General features: G+C 39.2%; 1 protein-coding gene across 3 annotated transcripts in view; it reads left to right on the top strand.

The window, feature by feature from the left end:
* LOC133413298 (ephrin type-A receptor 5) overlaps positions 1-27,783 on the top strand; it is a 93,977-nt gene that overhangs the window by 19,142 nt on the left and 47,052 nt on the right. For 2 of the 3 annotated variants that reach the window (XM_061697454.1, XM_061697452.1), the window contains exons 1-3: positions 395-629; positions 7,107-7,171; positions 16,880-17,594. In XM_061697454.1, the coding sequence (XP_061553438.1) occupies positions 542-629; positions 7,107-7,171; positions 16,880-17,594 (868 nt within the window). In that variant the 5' untranslated portion in view covers positions 395-541. Of the gene's footprint in view, positions 1-394; positions 630-7,106; positions 7,172-16,879; positions 17,595-27,783 lie in introns of those variants that run through there. The other variant, XM_061697453.1, reaches the window with a different exon arrangement.

The raw sequence follows: 27,783 nt of genomic DNA, 5'->3' as shown, positions 1-27,783 counted from the left end.
AATAATAAATATTTTGTTAAATAGATAATTGTCTGACTTGGTCAAGTGAAACAGATCACAATATCTTTGTAGAGGCAGATTTTTATTTGTATTTTAGTACAATATGCCTAATGGTATCACGCATCCATATTACATCGAATGATCTAACAGGAAACTGCACAACCAGCCAATTTGTGTGCGTCACGTCCATTCGAATGTCCTCGCTTGTGCAAGTAATGTCATGATAGGGAGTAATTTCGTGTCATTTGCACAAAAGAGGTTTCCTGCAGTGGGGTTTACCTGCGGACGCTCCGTGATTGGAGAGGTTTGGATCTTAACCCCGCCCCCCTCCGGCGGGCCGCCCGTCTCTCCGGCTGGTGAGCGCACAGTTGGCTTTCAGCTCCGCGCCGCAGAACATGAGCTCTAACCCACGCATGCTTCCACCACGCCAATGCTGAGAGAACCTGCCGCTCTTTAGGCACCAACTCACATTCAGATCCGCTGTTTTGTTTTCTTTGCCTTCTTCTGTTTTTTTTTTTTTTTTTTTTTTTTTGGATGCGCCATGAAAGCGCGCTGGAGGAGTTGTGGCGCGGGGCTGCTGGCGTGGACGTGGGTTTGGAGTGTGGCGTGGTGCATCCCCGCAAATGAAGGTAAGCCCACTCGCGGCTCACGTCACTGCTGTGTTCCTCAGCATCACCTTTTGGACTTGACTTAGACTGACAAGTAGTGAGGGGACCACCGCGCACGTCTCTCCGCCTCATTCTGACATTCATTTTTATCGAATATATGACTTAAAAAAATATTTTTTTTAATAATAAAAAATATATATAATTTAATATCTCGGTTTTCTCTTTTTCATCGTAGTAGACATTGTTTTTGTGATTTATGTCATAGTAAAAATTCGAATCGTCAGCAATATTTCTTATCTTGTTCCATAAAGAAAATCCAATAAATTGTTACTGTCATTTCATCAGCTTGTGCAAACATGATGACATAAGTCTTAACACGTCACATTCACCTGTAACATTGGACAGCTAAAGGGGTGATGTCAATACAGCATGGAACAGAGTGTCAGGTTTTGTTCCCACGCTATTGTCTGCACACTGTGCAGAATTCTAATAGTATGAGATGAAGGCTATAGTCGAGGGCTATTAGTTGACATTATCCCGGGAAAGAGAGAACACATTCTTCAGCCTGCTTATTCTTCACATGATTTATTTGGACAAAGTTTGGGTGCACTGAAGTGTTTGTCCATTGTGTGGCTGCGGAATGGATTGCGCCTGGTGTTTTTCTTTTTTTTTTGGACACAGCATCCTTCATTTATAATGTTAGAATACACCTACTACATCATTAGTAGGCACAATAGTCTGGGTTTATATCCTGTCATAGATACTGCCAAAGCCTGAAACAGCCACTATATGAGTGTAAGGGGAACAAGTCAAGAATAGTATGGCTTGAACTCATAAAGTTAGGTATATACTTTTTTTCCCTCCGTTAAACTAGAGGTAAAATTATTTGGGGGAATTTTGCCAGGTTTAAGATTCAAGAAATCTGTAAAGCAGCAAACTTTCTCTCCCAAGTGCCATGTGCAGAAAAATGAAAGGTTGCAAGGACCACACTGACATTCTTCACCTTTAGTTTATTTACTTTAACACTTCACCAGTATAGCTAAAGATATGCAAAGCAATTGTCTTGTTTTTATATACAGTGAATATAAAAAAGTCTCCACACTACTGTTCAAATGCCACATTTTGTGATATACAAAATGAGACCAAGATTAATCATTTCAAAACTATTTCCACCAACAATACAAACTGTAGACTGCACAACTCAACTAAAAAAATAAAAAATCTGATTGAGAAGGGAAGTAAAAATAAACAATAGAGATCAAGTTGCACAAGTGTACACACCATCTTATACAGTGAATGGGGATGTATGGAATTTATAATACCTCCCACCATAACTCAGACCCCAGTGCCAGAAACTTTGGTTTCATCGGACTGTAAGAAAATCTCCCAAGCACCTGTGGGAAAATGTGTACTGTGAGGATACAGGTCACATTAATGGTGGAAAAAATTAGGGAAATTATTTAACTTGGTCTATTTTTTTCTTTATATCACAAACATCTGGCATTTGAACAGGGGTGTGTCGACTTTTTATATCCACAGTTTATTAAATATGTTTAAAAAAAAACAGCTAAGCGTTGAAGCAAATAGTAAAGGATTTTTCAGAATTTTTGAACCTGTATCCCACTAGAATAATCCCACCCCTATACTGAACAGCAACAGAATTCCATTTGTGTACCAACCCAAACAAGAGCAATCTGTACTAAGATGACCTTGACACAGAGCAGAAAGTGGAGCAACAATCAAGATTTTGAGGCAGTGATGTGTGATTGGTGGAAAACAAGGAAGTAAGAGATGAGAACAATTTCTTCTTCTTTCTTCTTTGCCTTGCTACCCTGTGTAGAAAGTAGATAGTACAATGCAGCCAAACGACATGGGTAGTGTCAATTGTTGATGCTCGTGTATGCCGCGGGCCACTAGAAATTGGATGTTGAGCCGCAAATTGCCCCTGAGCCGTAGGTTGGACTCCATCTCTGTAAAGCATTCCGAATTGAGAGCAGCAGTTGTGTCTTCACCTTTTCCATCCATGCACTTTTTTTTAATTTGAAGATGTCAGTCTTTGAATTTGTCAAATGCATACATTTGATTAGGAAAGTGGTGATGAGTCTATTGTAAGGGACCATGACTGACAGAGGCCACTATTAAATAGTAGAACATCGATTTTAAATGCTGAGGCCCAAAGTGCCCCAAATCTGCAGCGCCATGTCTGACCACAAGACTCACTTGTTGCTACAGAACATTATTAACTTTGTGTTTTGATTTTTTTCTACGGCCTGTTTATGCAACAAACTCGTTGAGTCTAAATTACTGTACATGCGACCACTACTGGGTGCTGCCAAATAGTGAAATCCCTGAAATGCATTATTAATTGTTAAGTTGGCAGCTGCGGAATATATCTTTATTTCTATGAATGTTAGATGATTTCAATTTCATACAATTAACCACAAATATTATGATAATGAACAACAGGATTATTCCTAATCCCAGATTAGACAACTGTTTGTATTATTTTCATACAATTTTGAAGATTTCATTTTACATCATATCGAGCTCTGCAGTATAATTTATTGCCATCAACCTAATAGCTGTAGACAAATGCAATTTTCTCTCGTTTGTGAGACTTGTGATTAATTGGAGGAACAAACTATGAATACCAACAACCGTAATGGATCTTTTAATATTTAAATACTTGCTCCAGGAGTGAGGAAACTTCTCGTTGAGTTTAATAACATCACTGATGAGCCTCATTGGAGGGAAGACTATTATTATTATCATTACTACTACTGCTGCTACTACTACTACTACTACTACTACTACTACTAATAATAATAATAATAATAATAATATCTGACTAATGAGGTTGGTTTCGGTATGCAAGGGTGCACATTAGTGAGGGCCAAACCCATCATACTTAATGGTGTTGACATGAAGAGAAGAATAGTTTTGCTATATTTTATCAAATGAGTTGAATAAAGTGGCTGTGTGTGTAAAGCACTAGAGAAGACAAGCCATTAAGATCATACCGGAGCGATCCAAGTTAACAGGACCGTGCACGAACGCAAATTTGGAGAGAAAAGGGACACCGAGACCATGTCGAAAACGAGTGAGGTCACAGAAGTGCTACACACCTGTTAGTGCAACTGCTCTTGCCTTTTTAGAAGAGTCAAAAGGACTCCCCAAACTGAAAATCCACGCACTCCTCAGAGTATGAAAAATATCCTACAGATAACATCACTGGAAAACTTGAAGGCCCCTCTGTCACTGAGAAGTGACGACTCTTTATAATGCATCGAGTACATCCTTGTCATGTTAGATGGTTGAAGGTAGAGTGAAAGCAGGCAGACACATATCCCATATGATCTAGTTCAGCATCACTTATCTCTTCTTTATGGCCTAATTAGTTGTCTAATCGCCGCCAAAGGACATCTTTTATTATTCTCAGCAGAGCAGTAGAGATGGTAAGACTCGTGCACTGTGTAGGGGAAGGGTTGGAGGGAGAAAGCGTTTCAGGAACAGAAGAAGTTTGCCTCAGACTGACACTGCCCACATACAAAGACTTTTTCAAAGATTTTGATTAAAGTTATCTCATTACAACTTCTTTCTTTTGCATGTCTAAAATGCCATGTTTTTTTAAATAAATCTTTTTGGGTTGGTAAAAATGTTATTGTTTTTGTTTGGAGCAGCACAGTGAGCTGTTGTGGCCTTTTTATGTGGTGTTGGCATGTTCTCCTGGTGGTTGTGCGGGTTTCGTCCAGGCACTCCAAATTCCTTCATCATTCCAAAAACATGCATGTTAGGTTTTTTAAACACCAAATTGTCCACTTGTGTGAATGATTTTTCATCTAGTTTATACTGTATGCAGACTGCCATTGGCAACCAGTCTTGAGTGTACCCCTCTTCTTCCACTAATTCAGATGTGATATCACGAGATAGACAGATAGTTGGATAGATAGTTGGATAGAGATTATACATACATAAATAAATACAAAATAGTCCAATCTCCAGCCCCCATGCAGACCTTTTTCCTTGCCAATTAGTTCCTGTACAAATAAAATAAGTGATTACCTTTTTTTTCTCATTTACCATGAAAACAGGTTATGTTTCTATTATGGATATTTTGTGTTGCACATAAAGACGTAGCCTTCACTTTAAGTGGATAGACTGTAAAAATACCAAAACCCCCAAGTAATTAAACGAATATGAGAAGCAGATACCTTCTGCACGGAAACTGCAGTCACGAACAAACATGAACAGAAAAACAAAAGATCCCTCAAATTAGACTTTCACTTTTATTGTTTGAGTGTACACTGTGTACCATGGAACAAGTTCAACATTATCACTGATGAGATAAAGTCAGGTGAACCATGCCCACATGACTCAAGCTCCTTTTATAGTGCGTGATATGTGAGCACATCCTGTTTTCAATCATGTTAATAGATGTTATCAGTATGGTATCCGATGTGAATATTACCTTTGTGCAGTCTAACCATTTCTCACTTGCCAAGTCGTGAATTTTGCACCTGCTCTAAGGAAAAATATTTCACAAGAATTCAACAGAAAATCCCACAAAATGTAAACCTTTTTTTGTTCAAAACTGACTATTTTTCAGTGATGTGTCGTCGACAATGACAATGCCAGGTCTAACATTTGTGAGGAAGAAGCAAAAGCTATTCCTGCTGCAACACAATCCCCATACACAGTGAACCGCAGTAAAAGTGTAGTATGTTGCCTGAAAAAAATAAATTAAAAAATTAAAAAAAAAAAGAAAATATATATATATATATATATATATATATATATATATATATACACACACTTTAAATCGACTTCCAAAGTCAATATTAGCATTTGATCTCATTTTCACGGAAATAAAATGTGACTACTGTGTACCATTATTTATTACTATTTCAATATTTACTGTAGAGTGTAGACAGAAAACACCAGTCGATCATCACACCTAAAGGCTGAATCATTATGGTTCCTGTTTGCCTACATGAACTGCAAAACATTCACAACAGAGAAAGCTTTAAGAGTTACTGTGTGGAGTTTAACCCTTTTGGCACCATAGTAATAGATATATTTATTAGTTTCACAGCCTTCAGGGGCAGGTTGAATGATCAAAATTGCACAAAGTAGCAAGGAGTTACGGTAATTTGAAATACACATGCGCCGCAGTGCCACCGGTCGTCGTTTAAAAGGGTTGAACATAATTTCATTTAAAACATACCTTGAGCATGTGCATGTTACACTTCGATGCGGCCAATCAAAACATTTATAACTTAGGGCACTGGTTAGCAGCCTCTTGTCTTCTCAATGCAACTGGGAGTGGAGTTGCACTTTTATTATTAAATTTTATGTTTCAGATTGGCATTGTGTTTGCGCAAAGTGTCGTGTTTTAAATGAGTAGTGCCAGTAATAAACACACATTTCGTGTTCCCAGCATGCCGTGGATGTCGTCAGCAGAATATGCAGTTCATCGAATTAGTTTTTTGGTCAAACCAGTTCATTTGTGCATTATCGCCAACAAAAGACTGAAGTGTGCTGCAGAGGTTTTTCAGCAGCCAAAAAGATTTCATAATATTTTTTAAAACATCTGACAATTTACTGGTTGCACCTGCGCAAGTGAATGAAAAATTTACTCGCACTGTCTCACATTTTAGGGGCAAAATGCAACCATTTAGGGGCACTCTGGAGCACTGCACTGTATGTTTATGCCTTATCACAAGAGTGTTAAAAACGTCACATAGTGATGTCATGCATTCCGACAATTTCAACTCTCGGGTTGGTGTGCAAACTTAGTAGACCTTTGTTCCAGAAAATGTTGGTCAAAATTGTAATTCTACCACTTCGGGATTTTTTTCTTTTTTCTTCTGGTTTATCGCAATACTTATTTGTTATAAAACATATTCAAAGATGACCACTCAAAGCAAGATTCACGATGTGAAAGCAATATGCATCTTACCATATTCTAACCTTCACATTTTCTGTACATAAGCAAAAGATGGACACCACATCAAGTAAACGTGCTTCGAGATGTGCTCACAATGCCTGTTGATCCATTGATATTCATTTTAGACGAGAGCATTCGTCCAGTATTTATCGCCGGAGAAATGTATCGTAGTTCTGAGGCAGAACTTGCTATATGGACCGTCCTAGATGAGGGGGAGGAGACGGGTTTGGAGGAGTGCAACGGTCTGCTACTTGTGCTTGACAGCTTTGAAAAAAAGAGGTTGACAGAGGGAGATTTAGACTTGATCTGTGTGAGCTGAGTCTTCTCTAGCCGCCTTCATGTATGTAAATTGTTGGTCATGTTAACGTCATCACATTGGCATTTCTAACACCATTTGATGCGTGCAATGCTGCTTTGCATTCTGTCAGCAAATGACAGTCACACAAAACCGATGCTATACCTGGAGACATGTATAGAGTAGTTAGATCACCTATATTTTATACCTTTCTTTGTGTCTTTTATTTTGACTCACTGCTATTTTAATTTTACAGTTAACCTGCTGGATTCTCGCTCTGTGATGGGAGACCTTGGATGGGTGGCATACCCGAAAAATGGGGTGAGTGTTTATTCATTCACTATAAATAAACACAGTTACCGTGAAGACTGACTGCTACAACATATAATAAAATAGCTGGATTTGTTTTAGAAATGTTAAAGGTCATGCAAGTTTCCAAGAACTACTAGTTCATTATAAGGGTCGATAGAAGTCATGAATAAACCACCGAAAGTCACCATGTAATAATTAATTCTCAGGCCAAGAATTGGATTTCCATCTCCGTAGTATTCCCAGTAGAAGGGCTCATTAAAGAATGTCTTAGGAAAGTTGGAAAATAGTCATAAAATAATAAATGAAAAATAAATGGTGTTTAAAATGTGTTCAGGATTTTTAAGAACTCCTCAACATGATGATAAACTGGTTGTACTACAAACCACAATAATAGGCATATTGTTGAAATGTTATCTTGCAGTCAATTGTGTTATGCTTCCTGGGGAAACTATAATCTCCAATATCAGAAACTTCATTTAATCCCCATCGATTGTATCACATAGGGTAAAGACTTCTGGTTGTAAATATTCAGGTGTACACGTTGAATCAGTCGTGCTGACCTTAGCGATTTCTCACCTCTTTTTTTTTATTCTTATCACAACTCTTCTAAGGCTGTTTTGTATGTAGATGCAGGAGATGTGCTGAAAATGCAGACATATCCACAGTCATATTGATGAGTGTGATTATGCTACATGATTTTATCCAACTGCATTCATAGGAGATGGTGGTAAAAAAAAAAAAAAAAAGACTCCCTAATAACATTCTCACATAGTAACTGTTTTTTCTTTTTTTTTAAAAAAAAAAACCATTCATGGCAATCTGGTATTTGTTTTGCATGTAACATATTGTCTCGTGTTAAAATGATTTGCGGCAGGAGCAGGAATTACTGTTGTTTGCTATTACAATTCTTATTGTGGAAGCTGTTTACAATGGAGCTCAATCTGGAGCACCCTCTATTAGTTTACACACACACATGCACTGACTTGGCAGCAGCAGTCTTCTATGGCTAAATAAGATGTTAAGGAGGGGGCTTTTTTGGGCTCATATTCCAGATGGTTTGTTTCATTTTCCTCCTCCTCCATCCACTCTGGTATCTTTTACATTGGCTTCTTCTGTCTATCGTTTGCCTTCAGTTTCTCCTCATGTCCTTGTTGCCATCTGCTTGTCTTTTTATCTCACCATCCTTCCTATTCTCCTTTCTGTGCTCCCCACCAAATGCTTCAGTTTGCTTTGAACAAAAAGCATATTGAAGGTGCGTTTAAGGACAGGCCTACCCAGTCCAAATATCTTTTATATTATTTGCCGTCCAAAGTCAACCACATGACAATTTTTTATTTTATTTTCAGCGAAATTTCATAAAAGCAAATCAGTTATACAAATTTGACACCCAAAACATAAATCTTTTCACAGCTATCACTAAATGTTGTATGTGTATATTTAGTAATCAAGTTGATGACACTTAGTTTATTAAAACAAAAGTAACAGCGGCCAGCAAACCTCTTTACCGCAGTGTGTTATCTATTGTCTCCAAAACAAAGTGAATAGAGGAGCTACTGTACATGTTTTTAAGGACAGTTCTGGCAACAAATGCACACTCTCCATAAAACATGATGTTATAAAATCTGCTTCCATGTACAGTATCATAAATACTGTACATTTAGGCACATGCAAACTCGCTGACGACACACACAATTCTCCCAGTCCCCGTTTCTTTAAGATATACAGTATGCATATATGCAAACACTACATGTACGGTATTTTCTATTTTATGCTTCCTTTTTAGTTTTTTTGTTTTGTGTTCAAATACATTTACAATGTGTTTAAAACTGTGTTTTATTAAGTTTAAGTATGTTTAAAGGAACGGGACGGTGGATGACTGGTTAGAGCGTCTGCCTCACAGTTCTGAGGAGCGGGGTTCAATCCCCGGTCCCCCTGTGTGGAGTTTGCAGGTTCTCCCCGTGCCTGCGTGGGTTTTTCTCCGGGCACTCCGGTTTCCTCCCACATCCCAAAAACACGCATGGTAGGTTGATTGACAACTCTAAATTGCCCGTAGGTGTGAATGTGAGTGCGAATGGTTTGTTTGTATGTGCCCTGCGATCCATCCATTTTCTGAGCCGCTTCTCCTCAATAGGGTCGCGGGCGTGCTGGAGCCTATCCCAGCTATCATCGGGCAGGAGGCGGGGTACACCCTGGACTGTTGCTAGCCAATCGCAGGGCACATACAAACAAACAACCATTTGCACTCACATGCACACCTACGGGCAATTTAGAGTCTCCAATTAATGCATGTTTTTGGGATGTGGGAGGAAACCGGAGTGCCCGGAGAAAACCCACGCAGGCACGGGGAGAACATGCAAACTCCACACAGGCGGGGCCGGGGATTGAACCCGGGTCCTCAGAACTGTGAGGCTGACGCTCTAACCAGTCGGCCACCGTGCCGCCTGGTAAAACTATAACAAAATAAATATTTTCTATCTCGGACGCTCACATATTGCGGATGGGTCTGGATTCGGAACATGTGGAACAATTTTAAGAATCTGTATTTCTATTTACTTTGTAATTAAACGTTTCATGTGGTCACCAACAGACTGATAGACCAGCATTTCCCCTACCATTGTAAAGGGAAGACAAAATGAACACAAAGTGGATATTTGGGGGTTTTGGATGGAAGTCAAGCCTGACAGATTTGCCAGTTACAGCCAGACCGCAAAGCAAGTCCTGGCAAGAACACTTAACTTTGTTCTTTCTTCCATTGGGACCATCCCTCCTCCATTTCGTCTCCCATATTGTGTCCGATAGTGATGGCAGATTAACTGAGCTGCTGCTCGCATGCCATTTCGTAAAGGCTTTTATCTCCGGCATCTTCATGCAAAAAAAAATAAAAATAAAAAAGAGGGCACTATAAAAGGAATGGTTGTCACAATAAGGATTATGTTCCATCAGCTCCATCCATGTCACCTGTCTCAATTTTTTGTTGTTATTCTAGCAAATTCCAGACCCATTTTGATCTGTCATCTGGACCATATGTACTGGACTCATCAAGAGTGTTGACAAAGGCTGACTGATGAAAACATTAAAAAGTGAAGCTGAATACACACATGACAACTGATTGCCATCTGACAGCTGGCATGAGATTGGAGGGGAACCAAACAACTCTCAAACCAGACTACTGTAGCTTCTCACTATTTTCACACTTCAAGATCTGATGGGGCTTGGTGCGTGCTTAGAATATGAACAACCTTTCTGTGTATCCGACACGGATGGATGATTTCGATTTCAAATTCCTGCAAAAATGACTGAAAATGTTATACAGTGGTTTATCACCAGAGATATGTTCCAGACCTGCCCGCAATAGGTGATCATCTGCAATATAGGGAGACAGTATCAAAACATTTTGTTTTAAATAGTTTTACCCCTTCCACATGCATTAAGCACATTTAGACATATCAGAACACACATAAACATATTAGAACACGCTTTTTAAACACATTGGAAACTGGGTCTGTGTACATGCATTTGCCTTTAAAAGGTGGGTCCTGGTGGGCTGGTGTTTGATGTTTGTGAGTTTGGGCAGCTGAATCAGCCGAAAAATGCATTGGCGACTGTGGCACTCCTTTTCCACATCCGAGGTCATTACAGGAGTAAAAACCAAAATTGCTTTAAAAAATGTGATATGGCAGGAGTACAAATGATGAACTACAAGCATATATCAGGGAAACAATATAATATATGCATGCCAGGCCAGTACTTGGCAATGTCATCCTATATAAGAACCACTGTGAGGTTGCGTGCAAATTGTTTGTTCTACCAGGTCTTATCCTTAATCTTTATGACTGCACTTTTAGTAGAACAAACACAGACTTTTACCACTTGCTGTTCAGAAGAGACATTGCCACTCATGCAAGTTTATATGAACTGTTCAGGGATAGGTTTTCATCCTGGACAAAGAACATATCTGGCAGGCTGAGAGAGTGTTCAACTTCAATTTTTCAATCTTTTGATTCAAACCATTTTTTACCTAAGTTTGCGTGATTACTCTTGATCACTCTTGAGCTCAAGTTGAAGATTTGGCCAATGTTCACCTATGCTACCCGTCCTCCACACTCAAAATCTGCCCTACAAGCCTTTCTAGGAAAAACACAATGACTGACTGATTCACTCGCCTAAATAAAAAAATTCAGGCATGCTGTCTTGATGATTCAGCATAAAAAGCCTGAGATAAGGGCAGACGACTGACAAAAGTGCTGAACACACACATACACATTCACAAAAATGGCTGATGGTTAGGCATCAATACTCAATGGCAGCCTACCAGCTTGGATCTAAAGCTGAACAATGAGGACAACGGAGGAGTTTTAAATGGGAAAGCTGAAATGTGTTGTAGATTAATGACCCTATTTTACATATCTGTTTTTGGAGTTCTTCCTTTTTAATGAGTCCATTTTGCATGTTCACATGGACAAAAATGTTGGTGCACTTTTGCTGAAGAAAGAAATACGTTTGTAAAAATTGAGGGTGAATGAATTCCTATTTCAGGCTGATTGAAAAGAAAACTTGCAGAAATTGGTGAGAAGAAGGCTGAGTCTGTGGTCCAACAGCATTTTTGTGTGTTAGACTGTGAGTAAAGCCATAATAGGGGACACGTATTGGTGGTGTTTCTTTCATGGATAAAGAGCAGGGAGGACTGTTCTATTACAGTGTCACGGCGGTCAGCAGTAATAGGCGGTAATAATAAGTTGGAGACAGCTTCACAGTGCCAGGAGGGCACTCAGCACAGCCGCGGGGGTCCGCTGACTGATGTGACAAACACAGACACAAACACGCATGCACATAATACTCAGCAAAACAAACACACAAAACATACTAATGAGGAGCTGGAGGGATGCCTACAGGGACGTTTGAGCGTATGCACGCAAGTGATAAGGACGGCAAGTGGAGAAGGATGTAGAGGTGACATAGAGGCTGAACGGATGAACCTCCAGTGATCAAACCTTGTCATTATTTGCCCACCGCTTTGGGGCAGCACTGTGATGTACGTGGATTATTTTGCAGCATATTTCTGAAACTGAAAATAAAGCTTTTGTTCTGATGCTGGCCCTTTAAGAGGGGTTCATTTAAGTGCATCAAAAGGAAAGCTGATACAGTTTATTTTATTTATTTATTTACTTTTTATTATACTCATCATCCGTTAAGGGAAAATTAAACTCACACCTGGCTGTATATTTTTTTTGTCGCACACCACAAAGAGAAACAGATCACAGACATGTTGACAAGAATGGAGAGACGTGAGTGTGAAGGGGCTCACAAACAGCGCTACACGAAGTGTAGGTAGTGCCGTTTTTTAATTTCTTTTTGAGGGGGAGGGTAGGTGTAGTAGTAGTCAGAAGGTAAACTAGCACCTCTCAAACAACTTTTTGTTTGAGTCTTACAGATCATCCATCCATCCATTTTCTGAGCCGTTTATCCTCACTAGGGTCGCGGGCGTGCTGGAGCCTATCCCAGCTGTCATCGGGCAGGAGGCGGGGTACACCCTGAACTGGTTGCCAGCCAATCGCAGTCTTACAGATCAGATCAGTTTATTATTTGCCATGTATTTAGTTTAGTAACCTATAAAAATTGCTTTAAACAAATGTGATATAGCGGGAGTACAAATGATGAACTACAAGCATATAGCAGGGAAACAATATAATCTATGCATGGCAGGCCAGGACTTGGCAATGTCATCCTATGTAAGAACCACTGTGAGGTTGCGTGCAAATTGCTTGTTCTACCAGGTCTTATCCTCATCCTGGACAAAGAACAAATCTGGCAGTCTGAGAAAGTGTTTTACTTCAATTTTCTGAGCTTTTGATTCAAGCCATTTTTTTACCTAAGTTTGCATGTGATCACTCTTAAGCTCAAGTTGAACATTTGGCCACTGTTCACCCGCTGCCCGTAATGTAAAATTGTAATGCTTTATTTAACTAACACGTACCATTTGGACCATAAGATTTACATATTATGAATAGAAAATGACTTTTTTGATTAAAATGGACACTCACTATTAGGTACGCCTTCACAACCTAATGATATTCCCTATAAGCTCTGTATCACATTAAGGTAAACGAAATAGTGAAAACATTATTCATTATGATGCAGTATAGTTCCATACCACAGGAACCTACAACCACTATAATGAACATATTGATAAATTAACACCTCTCTGTGTTAATCAAAATGGAACAGCTGGGCTCTTGTGTCACATTGTGAAAGTGTACCTAATGACATGTCTGTTCAGGTTTTATTTACATTTTAAATAATATTGTTGTATTGTTTTATTTAATCACCAATGTGACAATAATAAGTCATTTATTAAGACTCCCTGTGTGCATGTATACTTCAGTCCATGCTCACTGGTCACCTCATGCTTCAATGCATAATACTAATTCACTAATTACACTCTTAATTTAGGCTTTCATGGCAGTATCGTCTTTCTTCGGTTATTTCTTGTAGTGCTGTTGAGGGAAATTGGTCTGCAATGACTTATTAACTTAGGTCATCAAAGTAGATCTATCACATTAGCAATATATGAATATTGTGGAGCTGCTGAGTTGTAGGAGTTATGTCAATGTCTGTGTATGTGTGCTAAGCTGTGAGAAGCTCAGTGAAGGGCTGCAGGATCTGTGTGATCTAACCATTAAGAAGCTTAATGGCTGCACAGGGACCGACTACGCTCCACTCTGAGAAACATAACTGTAGCGATAACACACAATCAGTCAATACATACACATACACGTATGTTTGTGAATTGTGACGGCACGCTTTGGCGAAAATATTTAAAGTGAAGTCTGCATGGAAACATAATGTTTGGAAATATCCCCACTTAATAATTGCATTCCCATTGAACACATTTATTCCCAGGTAGATGCACACATGCATATCAACACAAAGGGAAGAAAATAAAACAATACAGTGTACAATGCAGAAATGGTTCAAAAAAGTTATTGACCATGATTTAAACAAAAGACAGGATGATGGGGAGGAATGAAAAGTAATCAGGTGGAAGAAGAAGAGACATGCAGGGGAGGGAGAAAAAGACAAAGGCACAAGGTTGTGTACAGCAGCCGCAGAAAGGATGATTAATATGAGCTATTAAGCTATAACACCAGATCATAGTCTGGTCCCCCTGGCCATATTACAGTGACATGATAAAGCGCCTGTATTAGCCATGGGAGAGTGCTAGCGATGCAGATAATAGTCACATCCCAGGAGACCTGCAGAAGGAATTAATCCCACTGTCTGACAAACGCATGCACACACCGGGAATAATTTGCATACAAACTCTATGAATGCGCACACACACTCAAGGATGGCTAGACTCGAACTTTTCGGCAGAAGATTCACAGATGAGCTCATCTACAAGTTCACACTAATTCCTTTTTTGCTGACAAGACCAACGCCCCCCGTTTATGGTAAAAATATACACTCATAACTCACTCGACTCTTTTGCACTGAGGGGAAATGAGGTGGAAGGGATGAGGATTATTTTGATATCCTAGACTTTCCTCTTCCTATGTAAGCCTCACACCTGATTTTGCCGTGACTCATTTCAACTACATTTTCATGGTTCTTACTCTTGTCACCTGTATATTATGTGAACTCATTTAACTACCTAACCAAATATCTTCAAGCACAGATGAATGCTTGAATGGTTAAATATAATTATTTATTATTTAAAATAATAAAATATAAATATAATTATTTAATTATTTACCTAACCAAAATAACCGATAAAGGTATGGAGCCTTTGTGCAGCTATTCTTGATTAACTGGAATATGAGGAGAGAAGGCTATCTCAGACTTCTTGGATTGGATATGATTTAAAATCAATAAAGTTCTTGGTGTGACACAGTCATTTTGAAGAAGACTGATTGATAATGTTGACTAGTAGAGAAAAGGTCCCTATGGAAGTGGATGTGGTAGGCTTTGTAGACCTGTTACATAGTGGGGACTTCAGTTATACTGTTTTCATGAAGTACAATTTAATATATATATATATACACATAATTATTATTACTACTACTATTTTCAGAACCAAACTTAGAAGGGAACATCGACACTGTTGATTTGAACACATCTCAGGGGTTTTGTGATTAGACAAACCTCTTTTTAGGACTTTTGTCAGATTTGATGAGTCACATACAGCACTATGATATCTAAGGAAAACATGTTTGTCCCCTTTCAAAGCTATCGAAAACTAAAGTATTTCCAGTACAGAATGTGAGAATACATTTTGGCTATGGTTGTGTAGTGTGTTGGTCGTACTTTTAGAATGATTTTCCTCTTAGTCAGAAACATTCGTCCGGAATTAGTCCGCCAAGTTTTAGTGAAGTTTAACATTGCACGCTTCTGATCGCTAAGTTAAGATCGTGTTTTCACTGCAGTGTATGTAAGCAGGATGACTAAAATTGTGACAGCTATGAAAATAGTAACGTGCCATGTAATGAAGCACAGAAGGTAAATGTGACATATTTATTGGAGTTCGTCACGTTAAAAGACAATCCTCTGTGTCCACTCAACAGACAGCAGCATGTCTAGCCTGTACTACTGAGACCAGTATCCCAGTGAAATGACTGGAAGAATACAGTTCAGATATTTGTCACCCTGTACAATCTTAATTAGGGCTGTCAAATCTTTTTAGAATCGATTCTCCTATTGATTATTAGTCGTATAATAATCGCCCCCCGCCCCCAAACTCTTACTTTCAATTTTTTTAATTTAATTTTAGTTTTTTACCACTAACATGCATTGTATTCTCATTAATGAGGGTTGGACTTCAATCCTTAAACTGCATATGTTGGTACTGAGTGTATGAATAATATGTATAATAATATACTGTATATGTATAAATTGGGTGTACAGAATTTGAGACGGCAAAATGCTAAATGCTAAACAGTTAGCAATCGTGATTAGCATTAGCGGGCTATCGATTACCATTTTAGCCACCCCCCAAAAAAACGCTAACTACCATTCAGCTCACTCATAAATCATGTTATATGTACATTACACATCTAACAGTGTCTTAAAAGTCACTTACAGACGTTCATTTTTGGCAGTTTATCAATGGCCCAACATTGTGTCCATCTGCAACAAATGTCTGTGTGAAACATTGGTTCCGGCGGTGCAAACATTGGTTCCAGGCAGAACTTTTATGTGGTCCCGGCATAGCTTTGAGGCATAAATTTTGCGTCTACCTATATTTGAAGTCTACTTAGCAGAGTTATTAGTTTTTTTTTTCCCCGACCTAATCTTAATGCTAAAAAAAATTGCCTTCCGTACCACACTGAATGAAACCATACTGTTTTTTTTTTAATGTGGGCGCTGTGCGATGGATTTATAGGGTAGCGAAATAAGTATATTTTCTCTATTTTCTTCACCTTTTGATGACATATTGGCCGCAGAAATAGGTAAGGTAAAGCTTGACAATTGTCCGTTCATTGTTTGACAGTTGTCACTTCCATTTCAATGTCGAATAAACATCTGATTAAAAAAATACTTTGTTGATTGATAAAGACATGTTTTGTTTACAGATAATGGTGTACAGTTCCAAATTGCACTGTGGTGAACCAAACTACAGTATAGCTTGGTGAAAATGGTCTTGTGCTAGTACCATTAACTGTGTCCATGGATTTGAACCTTTGTTTTTTACTCATTTGTTATCTTCTTTTCCTGCAACAGTGGGAAGAAATCGGGGAAGTAGATGAAGACTATGCCCCCATCCACACCTACCAAGTGTGTCGGGTCATGGAGCAGAACCAAAACAACTGGCTTCACACCAACTGGATACTGACTGAAGGAGCTCAGCGGGTCTACATAGAGCTCAAGTTCACCCTGAGAGACTGCAATAGCCTCCCTGGTGGCGTCGGAACTTGCAAGGAGACGTTTAACATGTATTACTATGAAACGGATGGGGGCGAACTGGAGGATGGCGATATGGGGGATGGGGAGGGGATAACAGAGGAGGAAGACAGGGCATTGAAGGAGAGCCAGTACATCAAAATTGACACCATAGCAGCTGACGAGAGCTTCACTGAGCTTGACCTCGGGGATAGGGTTATGAAGCTCAACACTGAAGTCCGCGATTTAGGCCCTTTGACTCGGAAGGGCTTCTTCTTGGCCTTTCAGGATTTGGGAGCCTGCATCGCTCTCGTTTCGGTCCGAGTTTTCTACAAACGCTGCCCATTTCTTGTGAAGAGCCTGGCCGAGTTCTCTGATACCATCCCCGCATCAGAGGCCTCACAGCTGGTGGAGGTTGTGGGTCGCTGCATCAACAACTCTCTGCCTTTATACGAGCCTCCCAGGATGCATTGCAGCACTGAGGGAGAATGGCTGGTTCCCATTGGGAAGTGCGTGTGCCAGCCAGGATTTGAAGAAATCCTTGGATCCTGTCAAGGTGAGCACAAAAACTTTGCTTAAGTTGTGATCGAATTGCCTGCTTTTGTTCATCTGGTGTCTTTTATTTATCGGAGTGTATTTTTTTTTTTACTGAGTGCATTTGTGTTTCCCCCTGAGCCTCGAAGCACTTTGCTGCTCTTATACAATCGCCTTTCCACTAAGCCTAGAGCCCAAACATTCCTACCTCCGACGTCAACTGACATTCCCATGTGCACCCTGTCCTCTCTTATTTTCTCTGATGCTCTTTTTGGCCGTGCTTTCACAGCGCATGTGTGATTATCATTGTTATTCTCTAGATCTTCAGCAAAAGTAGGCACTCCAATGTCCCTCAAATCTATAAGGACAAGCAGCACCTCTGACACTATTTGTAGATCCCCTGGAAGAGTCTTTACTTATTTTTTTTAAACAACTGTCATGAACGGAACAAAGGACAGGACCCAAAATGCACGACTCCAATTCAAATGGACAGTTTCAAAAAGAGAGGTTTAATAAACAGGCAGAGGTCAGTACACAGGCAGGCAATCCGAAAAGGCAACAGTATCGAAAAAACGTGAGGCAAAAAGGCAGGGTCAATAATCAGAAAAGGGTCTAGTTTTGCTATGAGTCGTTGACGTGGAAACAAGGAATGCTGGAACGTGACAATAAAGTACAACGAACTGGCAACCAGAAAGAATGAGACACGAGGTTAAATGCATGGGGTAATTAGGGTAAACGAGGCACAGGTGGGGAAGCAGGTTTGTACGAGACGGGGAAGACAACAAGCAGAACACACACCCATGACAACAACACATCACATTTAAACCTTAGCTGATGCTTGAAACCTACAATGTCTTTGTTTTCAAAATACATGGGAACCTCCAAAGTGGAAATGAATCAGGAAATTCAGGCCTGAAAATGATATTTAATAAATTGTATTGCTTACATTGCACTGACTTTTGAAGTGTATTTTTTACAAACAATTGTGGTCTGAAGTGTACAAGTTAAGTGCGTTTAACTTCCAGAAGTACCACAGTATTTCAGCTGCCCGAAGGTTAAGGATATGGATAAGGCGGCTTGAGTCGCAGGAATAAGTATCATAATAAAAAGAAAAATCCATCCTGCAAAGCTTCAAGCTATGATTGATTGTGGTAGATCAAAAAATACATATATGCTGGCCAAATCAGCAACAACGGCGTTTGGCCAATTTTAAATAATTCCAGCAAATGAGTCAGTTTGTATCAGACTCAAATAGAACTACAGTAGTTTTCAGTAACCCTTCATTAGGGTGTCAGTTGCAGTAGATCACATTGAAACTCTTGTTGTGGGTGGAGCTAAGCACACAGCTGTCTGTTAATTGGTAGACAGCGATTGGTTCACCTTCTTTCATGTTTACAATAAAATGAATTGAATGGGAACAAAAGAAAAAATGCCATTAAAGAAGGACAGTGGACAACAGAAGGATTCAGAGCAACATTTCTTTACACCTGTACAGTTCTGTATTGTGTTTATTTTATTGTATATAATTTATTTAGACACCGTCTCACTGGTGTGCCCAAGTGTGGCTATTTATATAGCCGGTGCTGACCTGAAATATACCACTTAAAACTATATATATATATATATATATATATATATATATGAAATATACCACTTGGTTTGGTGGAAAGGTGAAATCATATTGTACTTTTAAGTGAAATGCAACATCAAATTTGTAAACAGTGTCACCTATAAATTAACTGAGGATATTGCTCTGGCTGCAGTTTTATCAGAATGAGACACCATTTCACGAATAACTAAATAAATAAATAAAAAAGAGAAAATAATGACACTGACAACTTTTGATTCAAAGGATGTTTTCACTCATCTCCTTATTGGAATTGGATTTGTCAAGCTCAAGCTCGGTGGTTCATCTCTTTTTTTCTTATCTGACTGATCTGGAATGCAGGCAGAATGTTCATCCTATCAGTTTTCAAGTAGTACCGGCCCTTTTCCAAACTGGTACTGGTACTGTTTGACACAAAGTAAAGTGTCATTAGTCAGAATGGCACCTTACCCTGTTCCCTGACTCCCTACCAAAATAGGTTTCACTCATTAACACGTTTTGGCTGTCTAACAATTCTAGACTGTTTTCAGTATTTCCCTATCCACACACAAGTTCTTGCTTGTGCACTTTAGTAGTAGTGCTTGTGCACCTTAGTAGTGAATCATTTGCGGTTCAGTTCGAGGACACACAATATGAGCTGTGGAGCTCTGCTAGCCTAGTGGCCTTCTGATTACAAGACAGCCAATCTACCCTTCTGTGCCGTGCCGGGCCCACTTTGTTGTTTCATTGTCCCCAAGCTACGATGGGGGTTAGCAGTGCACAAGGCGGCTTTATCGAGGACCATTTAGCATGTCTAGTTTTTCATTGCACAATGCCTCCAGAAAGGCGCAAAAAAATTATCTCACATTTCCAGCTTTCCTTCAACTCATGATTTATTGCTACAACCTAACATGTAGTATAACTACCTTAAAACCACATCATGGGACCAAAGCAGTTACTTGAGGAGACTTATAAATTTAACATCTCATAAAGCTGGTGTGAATATTAGTGTTTTATAACTAGCAGCAAGTGTAGGCCACGTTTTCTCTGAGCCTCAAGGAAAATCTCTCCGTCTGGCATGAATACCACAAAATGAATTGACTGTCAAAGTAAAACACAATGTGACTATGTCTTTAAAAGTGTATTCCTGTGGGTGTGCTGTCTTTTTGGGGGGGACATTTGAAGGTTACAGAACATTAAGTGCTATTCATTTGAAAGCGTATTAGTGTTTTCTGCTCCAAGAAGACAACGTTGTGTTAATGCTAATTATTACCGCTTGTTCAACATTCATTTCTGGATAAAAGACGTCTCACTGCTCACCAGTAAACATGGTTTGCATCGCCAATGGAGCAAAATAAAGAAATGTGACTCCTCTAGTAATTAACGAAGCTACAGTAGTTTTTCCACTTATGCATGCAAATGAGACTGTCACTCTGCCAGAAAAAAAGAAATATTTTCTCTATTTCAGCTTGATATCTGTTTACTGTTTTTGTAAACAAACTTGGGAGGACTTCTAGAGAGTTTTGAGATGATGAAAACCTAAATTTTCTTTTTTCATTGTTGCTGATTTTAAATAAAATACTATATTTAATTTATATATATTACGCTGCTGTGTTTAGGAACCTTTGTATGGTTCTGTATTCACATCATTTAGTCCTTTTTTTGCTGTTTAAAAAGTGAGGCGCTGCTCTGAAAATAATACAATTGCACATTATTGCCACGTTCAGCCTATTCAGCACCTGTTAGAAGCATGCATGCCTCGCTGAGTGGGAATTGTTGCAGGTCAGAGTGCAACACAATCTGAGAAAATATTGCCCGCTGCCTAGCCGAGCATGATTTAATGCAGTCTTTGTAAATGTGGGACAGAACTGGTCGTGGGCAGCTCGTTCTCACCTCTTTTGTCTTCCTCTCTTTTTAGTACCATACCTCATTCACACACCGCTATTTCACTTTCCTTTTTATCTTGACTTGTCTTCCTCCAATCTCCCTCATGCTGGCATGTCTTTTCTTTTCCATTTGCCTTTCTCTCAGTTTATCTCCATGTCACTGTCAATCATTTATTGTCTCCCAATTCTTCACTCCCTCCCCTCTGCCTTTTCTTTAATACAACCACATACAATTACACTTCTACAGCTTAAGCAGCAGGACCCTGTTCCCTCTTTGTATCACTACATTATGTCTCTGTTTGTGTAAAACAATCACTTGAATTACAGTATACCCGCTCAACGTAAGTCGTTTCCACAGGGAACATCACTACACAGTACGTACATATTTGCATAGAAGTACATTATTGGAAAGATATGAATTTGCTTCATTTGTCCTCCCTTAAATTGAGATTATTATGGTTTGTGTAGCATAGGATAGATTGGTCACTTGAATATGTCTAAGCAAAGTATTATGTTGTCAAATATATTATCATCCATCATCGACTCATGACAGCCACAAATGACCGTCATTGGACAGATTAGTGCCAAAATGATCTTTTTCCAGTTGTCACTCTCTGTTCATTTGAACGTTTTGTTTTGAAATAAGCCACGGCAGTGACTTTCAATGAAGAAAGTGTTACATTATGAGGGCTGAGTCTCCTGTTCTCAAGTTACAATAATGAGAATGACAAAGCTGTAAGATGTCCTCAATTGGTTAATGTGACCAATTTGATCTTGGTCCATCAATATTTCCGCTTAAAGGGCACCTTTTGTCAGTCATCAACTCCACAAGTTACTGTATGTTCAATATCCAAAGGTGTTGGCATCTGATTATTCAAGTCCCTGTAAAGTGAAAATCAATGTTTTGTAAATTTGACACCACAGTGAAGAGTGTTGTTAACAATCTTGCACAGTTTGAATGATTAATTCCAAAAACAAATGCAAAAAAGGATAATAGAGGCAGAAAATGAAAAATTAACAGAGTCCAAAAAGCAAGGTTCCACGTAACAAAGAAACGAAAGATAAACTCATCAAAACATAACATGACTTGGGAAACATGGCTTACAGCAACAGACAATATACAACAGACAACAATGCAGCAGCACAGACTGAAAGAAAACAGGAAACTAAATACAAACAAATTGAAGAGACAACAAGGAACACCTAGACAAGACACGAGTGGCTGGAGGGAGCTGATTGGTTGACATAAGGCAGAGGGTTGACGAGAACAGGTGAACACAGTAACTAAATGAGTACACAAGACATGAACAACATGGGACACAGGAAAACATCAAACAAAACTAAACATAATTTAAACTAAGACACAGGCCATGACTCTTTGATCTGCCAAAAACAAGGTGAATGGGGTCATTGCTGAATGTAATAAAATGTTTTAGTTCATCAAGTAATGATATGCAGTGAAGACAATGGAATCTTATTGGTTGAATACAAAGCCGTTACGTCCCCCCAAAGAAAATAACTGAAATTGAAGTCCATCAAATTTCCAAGTTCCAGAAAAAGTCATTTCCAGCTGTTGCCGTCCTACAAACTTTATTAACTGTATGTTTTACGTAACATTTGACATTGTTAATGGCAATACAATTTGGTTAACCGCTAATACAGAAAAAAAAGAAAATTTCATTTAAAGACAAAAAGTGTTGAATAAATGTTGTCATTTTTCAACAAAAAGTGTCATCCAACTGGCAAATTTAATTTACCACTGCAAAACAAAATAACATATTTAATTGAACACTGAAAACAAGTCTTCAGCCAGGCACTGAAATTTTTAAATTAAAGCAGGAGTCGTCTTCTTTACATTACTGCACAGGAAAAGAGGACGAGGAAGTAAACGTGTTTGCATATTAAGCATGTTTTGATACTTCCTTGTTGTTACGCTACAGTTGTGTGAGGTGACAGCTAAAGATACTGCATGTGCTTTTGTGAGATGTGTAGATGTTAGCACACCTTTAGCTGGGATAATTGGTAAGAGCCGGCGGCTCTGTCAGCACAGCGAGCTTGCAGAGCAAGACAAGAACAGTTTGGGGTGGGGGGATTACACTGCATATGGGGGCGGGGGTGGATAGATGGATGGACAGATAAAAAGGATGAGAGAAGTGATGGGAAAACCTAGTGGATGGGAGAGAAATGGAAGATTTCTCACCACAGGGTGTGAGGCCAAATAGACAAAGAGATGGATGAGTGTTGTTTCTGGGGCGACGGCCAGTGAGGACAGATAACTAAAGACAGAAGTAGGCAGATGGATGAAGAGATAGATGAAGATGATAGTATGGAGACATGGGTAGAACTCTGACATTGAGTTCTCTCTCCCAAACTCAAGCAATGCATTATGGATACAATATGAGAGTAAAAACATGATTAGATTGAACTTGGGGAGCTCATGGAGAGAGGGCAGAAACCTCAGTAGGCTTTGGATAGTATTTGGGAGAAACTTATTGTACTTACTCCAGAGAAACTCATTCTCATCTGGCCCCTTTACACTGCATGTTACCTATTCAGCTGGCCTCCACTCACTACTGAGACGTTTCCTTTGGAAAACCAGGTACTATTTTAGTACCTGGTCAGCCTGGGTACCAAGCGTACAAAGCTGATACTACAGTATGTGGGTATCAGTTGAGAATGCATGGCTAGAAACCCTGCGATTGACTGTTGACCATTCCAGGGTGTAGACTGCCTCTCACCCAAAGCCAGTTGGATTAGGCTTCAGTTCAGCTGCGACCAGGAGCCTAATGACGACCAGCGTATTACAAAATGGCTGGACGGATGACCAGAAAGGACAAAAACAAACAGTTCACATTAGCTCACTCTGTTGCTGTGACTTAACTTCCTGCAGTATCATACTCCAGTCTCCATTTTGTGCAACCTATTTTCTTGATGCCGTCTGTTTCTTCTTCTTTCTGTCCCAGCTAATTTAAGTGAGCGACTTGGCACGCCAATGGCAGTCCTCTTGAATGGAAGGCATCATAGTTGTTGGCTAACCAACAAAAGCAGAGCTTACTGAGTCACATCCTGTTATACTATTATCTGTTTCTACTTCTTTCTCTGTTTGTTTGCTGTTGAGGCGTGTCAAAATACTACTAGTCACAGAGGCTAAATATAAGAATGATGCAGTGATGAAAATTGCACATTACAACTGTAATACTGTCAGTGTTGAAGTTTGAAATTTCCCGTCAAAGTATCTAAGCCATAACAAAGAAGTGGATAGCGGGAAGCTGGTGCCAGAGCGGGACGTTAAACACTGGAAACTCATTGCACAAGCCCCTTTGTGTTGAAAACTATTGTCGCTGGTGCTGGGATTGCCACACATCAAATTTTCTGAATGCACAGAGCAGCAAGAACGTTGGTCTGTCAGAAAGGCACAGACGAATAAAGGCAGACACCTCTGAAGAGCAAATAACAGGTTAGATTAAAACTAATAATAGCACTTGTCACTTCGCTACGGATCAAATGTAATCAGTTTGTCAATGTTAATATCAGCATTTGATATTTGGCAGCACTTCTGCTTGCAATGATTGATAAGTAGACTTTGAGGGGGCTACACACTATCGTCAACAACAAAGTCTATAGTTAAAGGATGTCAAACTTAAATTCCAATACATTATGAATTGGTATTTTATGCGAATTGGTTGAGAGAATCATTTGACTTAAGGGTTTTAGAGATACAAGAATGATTAAAGTTTATATGGTACTGCATATAAAAACAGATTAATTTCATCATTAGTGGAAGAAAAGCTCCATTTACATTGAATGCATATAAGCTAAGAGCAATGTTGCTGCAATGGTCTTAAAAGGAGCGCTGTGCTTAAGAAATACGGAATGTTCCATTGGAAATTGAAGGACTAATTTGAATATGGAAATAATGGTTTGAGAGCTGTATGCCATGTTGGAAATGAAGGTGGAATCCAGTGATAGACAGCTTCATGGTGTTCAGATTCAGCTTCTGACAAAAGATGAAAGATGAAATGCTCGAAGATATAAGATGGCCAGTGAAATTGAGTAACATGTCGGGGAGTGCGATAGTATTAAGCAACAAAGATGAAATGCGATGACAGTGGATAAGAAATACAAATGAAAATGACTGTTGGTATCATCATACATCCATCCATTTTCCGTACCGGCTTTCCTCACTAGGGTCGCGGGCGTGCTGGAGCCTATCGCAGTTATCTTCGGGCGAGAGGCGGGGTATACCCTGAACTGGTCGCCAGACAATCGCAGGGCACAATAACCATTCGCACTCACATTCACACCTACAGACAATTTAGAGTAGTCAGTCGACCTACCATGCATGTTTTTGGCATGTGGGAGGAAATTGGAGTGCCCTGAGAAAATTCATGCAGGCACGGGGAGAACATGCAAACTCCACACAGGTCTTCAGAACTGTGAAGTAGCTGTGCTAACCCGTCATCCACCGTGCCGCCTTGGTATCATCAATGAAAAGAATTTCCTGGAATGCTGAAGTGCCGCAGAGAATGTTCCTTCTATTTATATCGCCTAAGTGTGTCATGGGTAAGGCTGGATGTCCCTTTGCGCTACTTTACTCAAGAGGCGGGTCTCCCTTGATGCTCTTCTCTGTTTTCCTGACTGTCAAATGCCACGGCAGCATATGTCAAACTCCATGTTGTCAAACAGTAGTGCTGCCATCAAAATCCGTGTATTTGGCATCGTAACTCGAGGAAGCCTTGTTCAGACTCCCTCTTGGGAACCACAGGATTGACAGCAAGGAATTGGAAGGACGTCGCAGTGATGAGGGTATTACAGTCACAAGCATAACACAGAGATAAAATTATTCTAATATGATGAGCTATATGGGCTAAAGGGCTTTGGGATAAACCATCTTGCTTTCGGTTGCGTGATGTATCCCTTCATTACCTCTAAAAATACTAAGGCGAGAGAGGTATTGTGTGTCTGTTGCTTGATTTGTTAGTTTGCATGATTACAAAAAAACTTCTCAGATTTCCATCAGACTTCATGGAAAAAGGAACACCTTTTTAGAAAGAATCCATAGCATTTTGGTGTTATTCCAGATACAAATTTGAATGGAGAAATTTGTTGTCGATTTATTTTCTCCGTTTGAGTCACGATGGGTTCAATGGTGGCGTAAATTTACTCAAACCATAAAGTAATCAACAAATGAACAGACAAACAAACACAAATACAGCGCACTGCGGTTGTTCTCACTTTTTACAATTCACCCCCAGTGCAAAACTACTGCACATTAAAATTAAATGGGTTGAAATGCTTCATTTACATAATTTTAACCACCAATTATGGGCATAATAATCTATTAGTTGATTAATTTAATTGCTAAGAATTCTGTTGTTTGATTCGAATCAACTGGTAATTAATCGATCTGGAGTCAGGAGGGTTTGTGTTGCATGTACTGCATGCATGGATCCGCTGTAATAATAAAAAAGTATAAATAAAGTGTTTTTCGGTGGTTTGGTCATGAAGTGAAGTGAAACATTTTAGGGCATCTTCCGGTAATGTCTTTTTGGAGTAAATACAGTATGTCTATGTGGAAAAACACTTGTCTGCCATCTAAATTGAATGTAAACACAATAAAACAAGTAATGATTGTTTTCCCATAGACTATAAAGGAAATTTATTTTATAATGCTGAGTTCTTATTAACCATATGAAAGGGTGTACATTCTAAAAGGTAAATTAAAGTAGAAATGAAAAATGACTTTCTACATAATTACTTGTTCTATATGGAAGCTGCAATTGGTAGGGTAGTCTATATATGTGTACCACTTTCTAGTTCAGTAAAGAAAATATGTATTTTGGTACTGGAACACTGAACAGATGATGTTCTTAGTATAGTTATATTAATTACATTAATATAACTATAAATGAGAGAGAGATAAGACCTCAGCTAAGGCTAATAACCCTCAATTTTATGCAAATCGTCCTTAAAATGTCACCTACAGTGTATCTTATTTTGTATGATTGGGAAAAGCTTTTTCTGGATGTTTCTGCTGCGTTTATTTGTGAACATCCATCCATAATTTGTCCTCAAAATTGAAAATGGTTTAAAGTTTTCCAAAATTTCCAACCACCTTTTGTTTTAAAGAAACAAACAAACAGGAAATATCTTAGTTTTACACATAGTTTTATTTTTATTCCCATTGCACTGTCCTCAATACCTAACCATTTGTTTGTATTCTTTTTCATATCTTCCTTTGATTAATATTTTGTGTGGTTTATTAAAATGCCTGGATCCCACACAATGTTGCGTGCAGCTTCAGCCCTTTTCCTAATGTCCCTTTTGAGTAAAACACTTAAAACTGAGCTTGAACAAAAATGAGCGAGCCATCATGCGGCACTAACAGGCGCGCGGTGAATGATAGCATAGAAATCTGCAAGGGGCGGATGGAAGCCTTTTCCATCATGTCCTCAAGTATGAATTGAGTCAATTTGCTGCAAAAATGGGCTGCCATTCATCATTTTAGATCCTGCTCCATTGGAAACCGACTGGCTGCTTTCATTGCATGCTCCCATTTTGTCCTCTCCCCCCTCCCTCACTCTCTTCCTCCTCCATCTTTCACCCCTCATCCCCTCCACCACCCCATCATCTAAACATGGTGATGCTGTCATGACAACTAAAGTGCTTCTGAGTGCTTGTTGGGTAAACCAACTTCCCCACTAGGGTGTCCTCTTTTTTTACTCACCCCACTGCTAGCA

Source organism: Phycodurus eques, chromosome 15 (genome assembly GCF_024500275.1).
Source record: "Phycodurus eques isolate BA_2022a chromosome 15, UOR_Pequ_1.1, whole genome shotgun sequence".
Classification (NCBI taxonomy): domain Eukaryota; kingdom Metazoa; phylum Chordata; class Actinopteri; order Syngnathiformes; family Syngnathidae; genus Phycodurus; species Phycodurus eques.
This window is presented reverse-complemented; position numbering and strand designations above follow the sequence as displayed.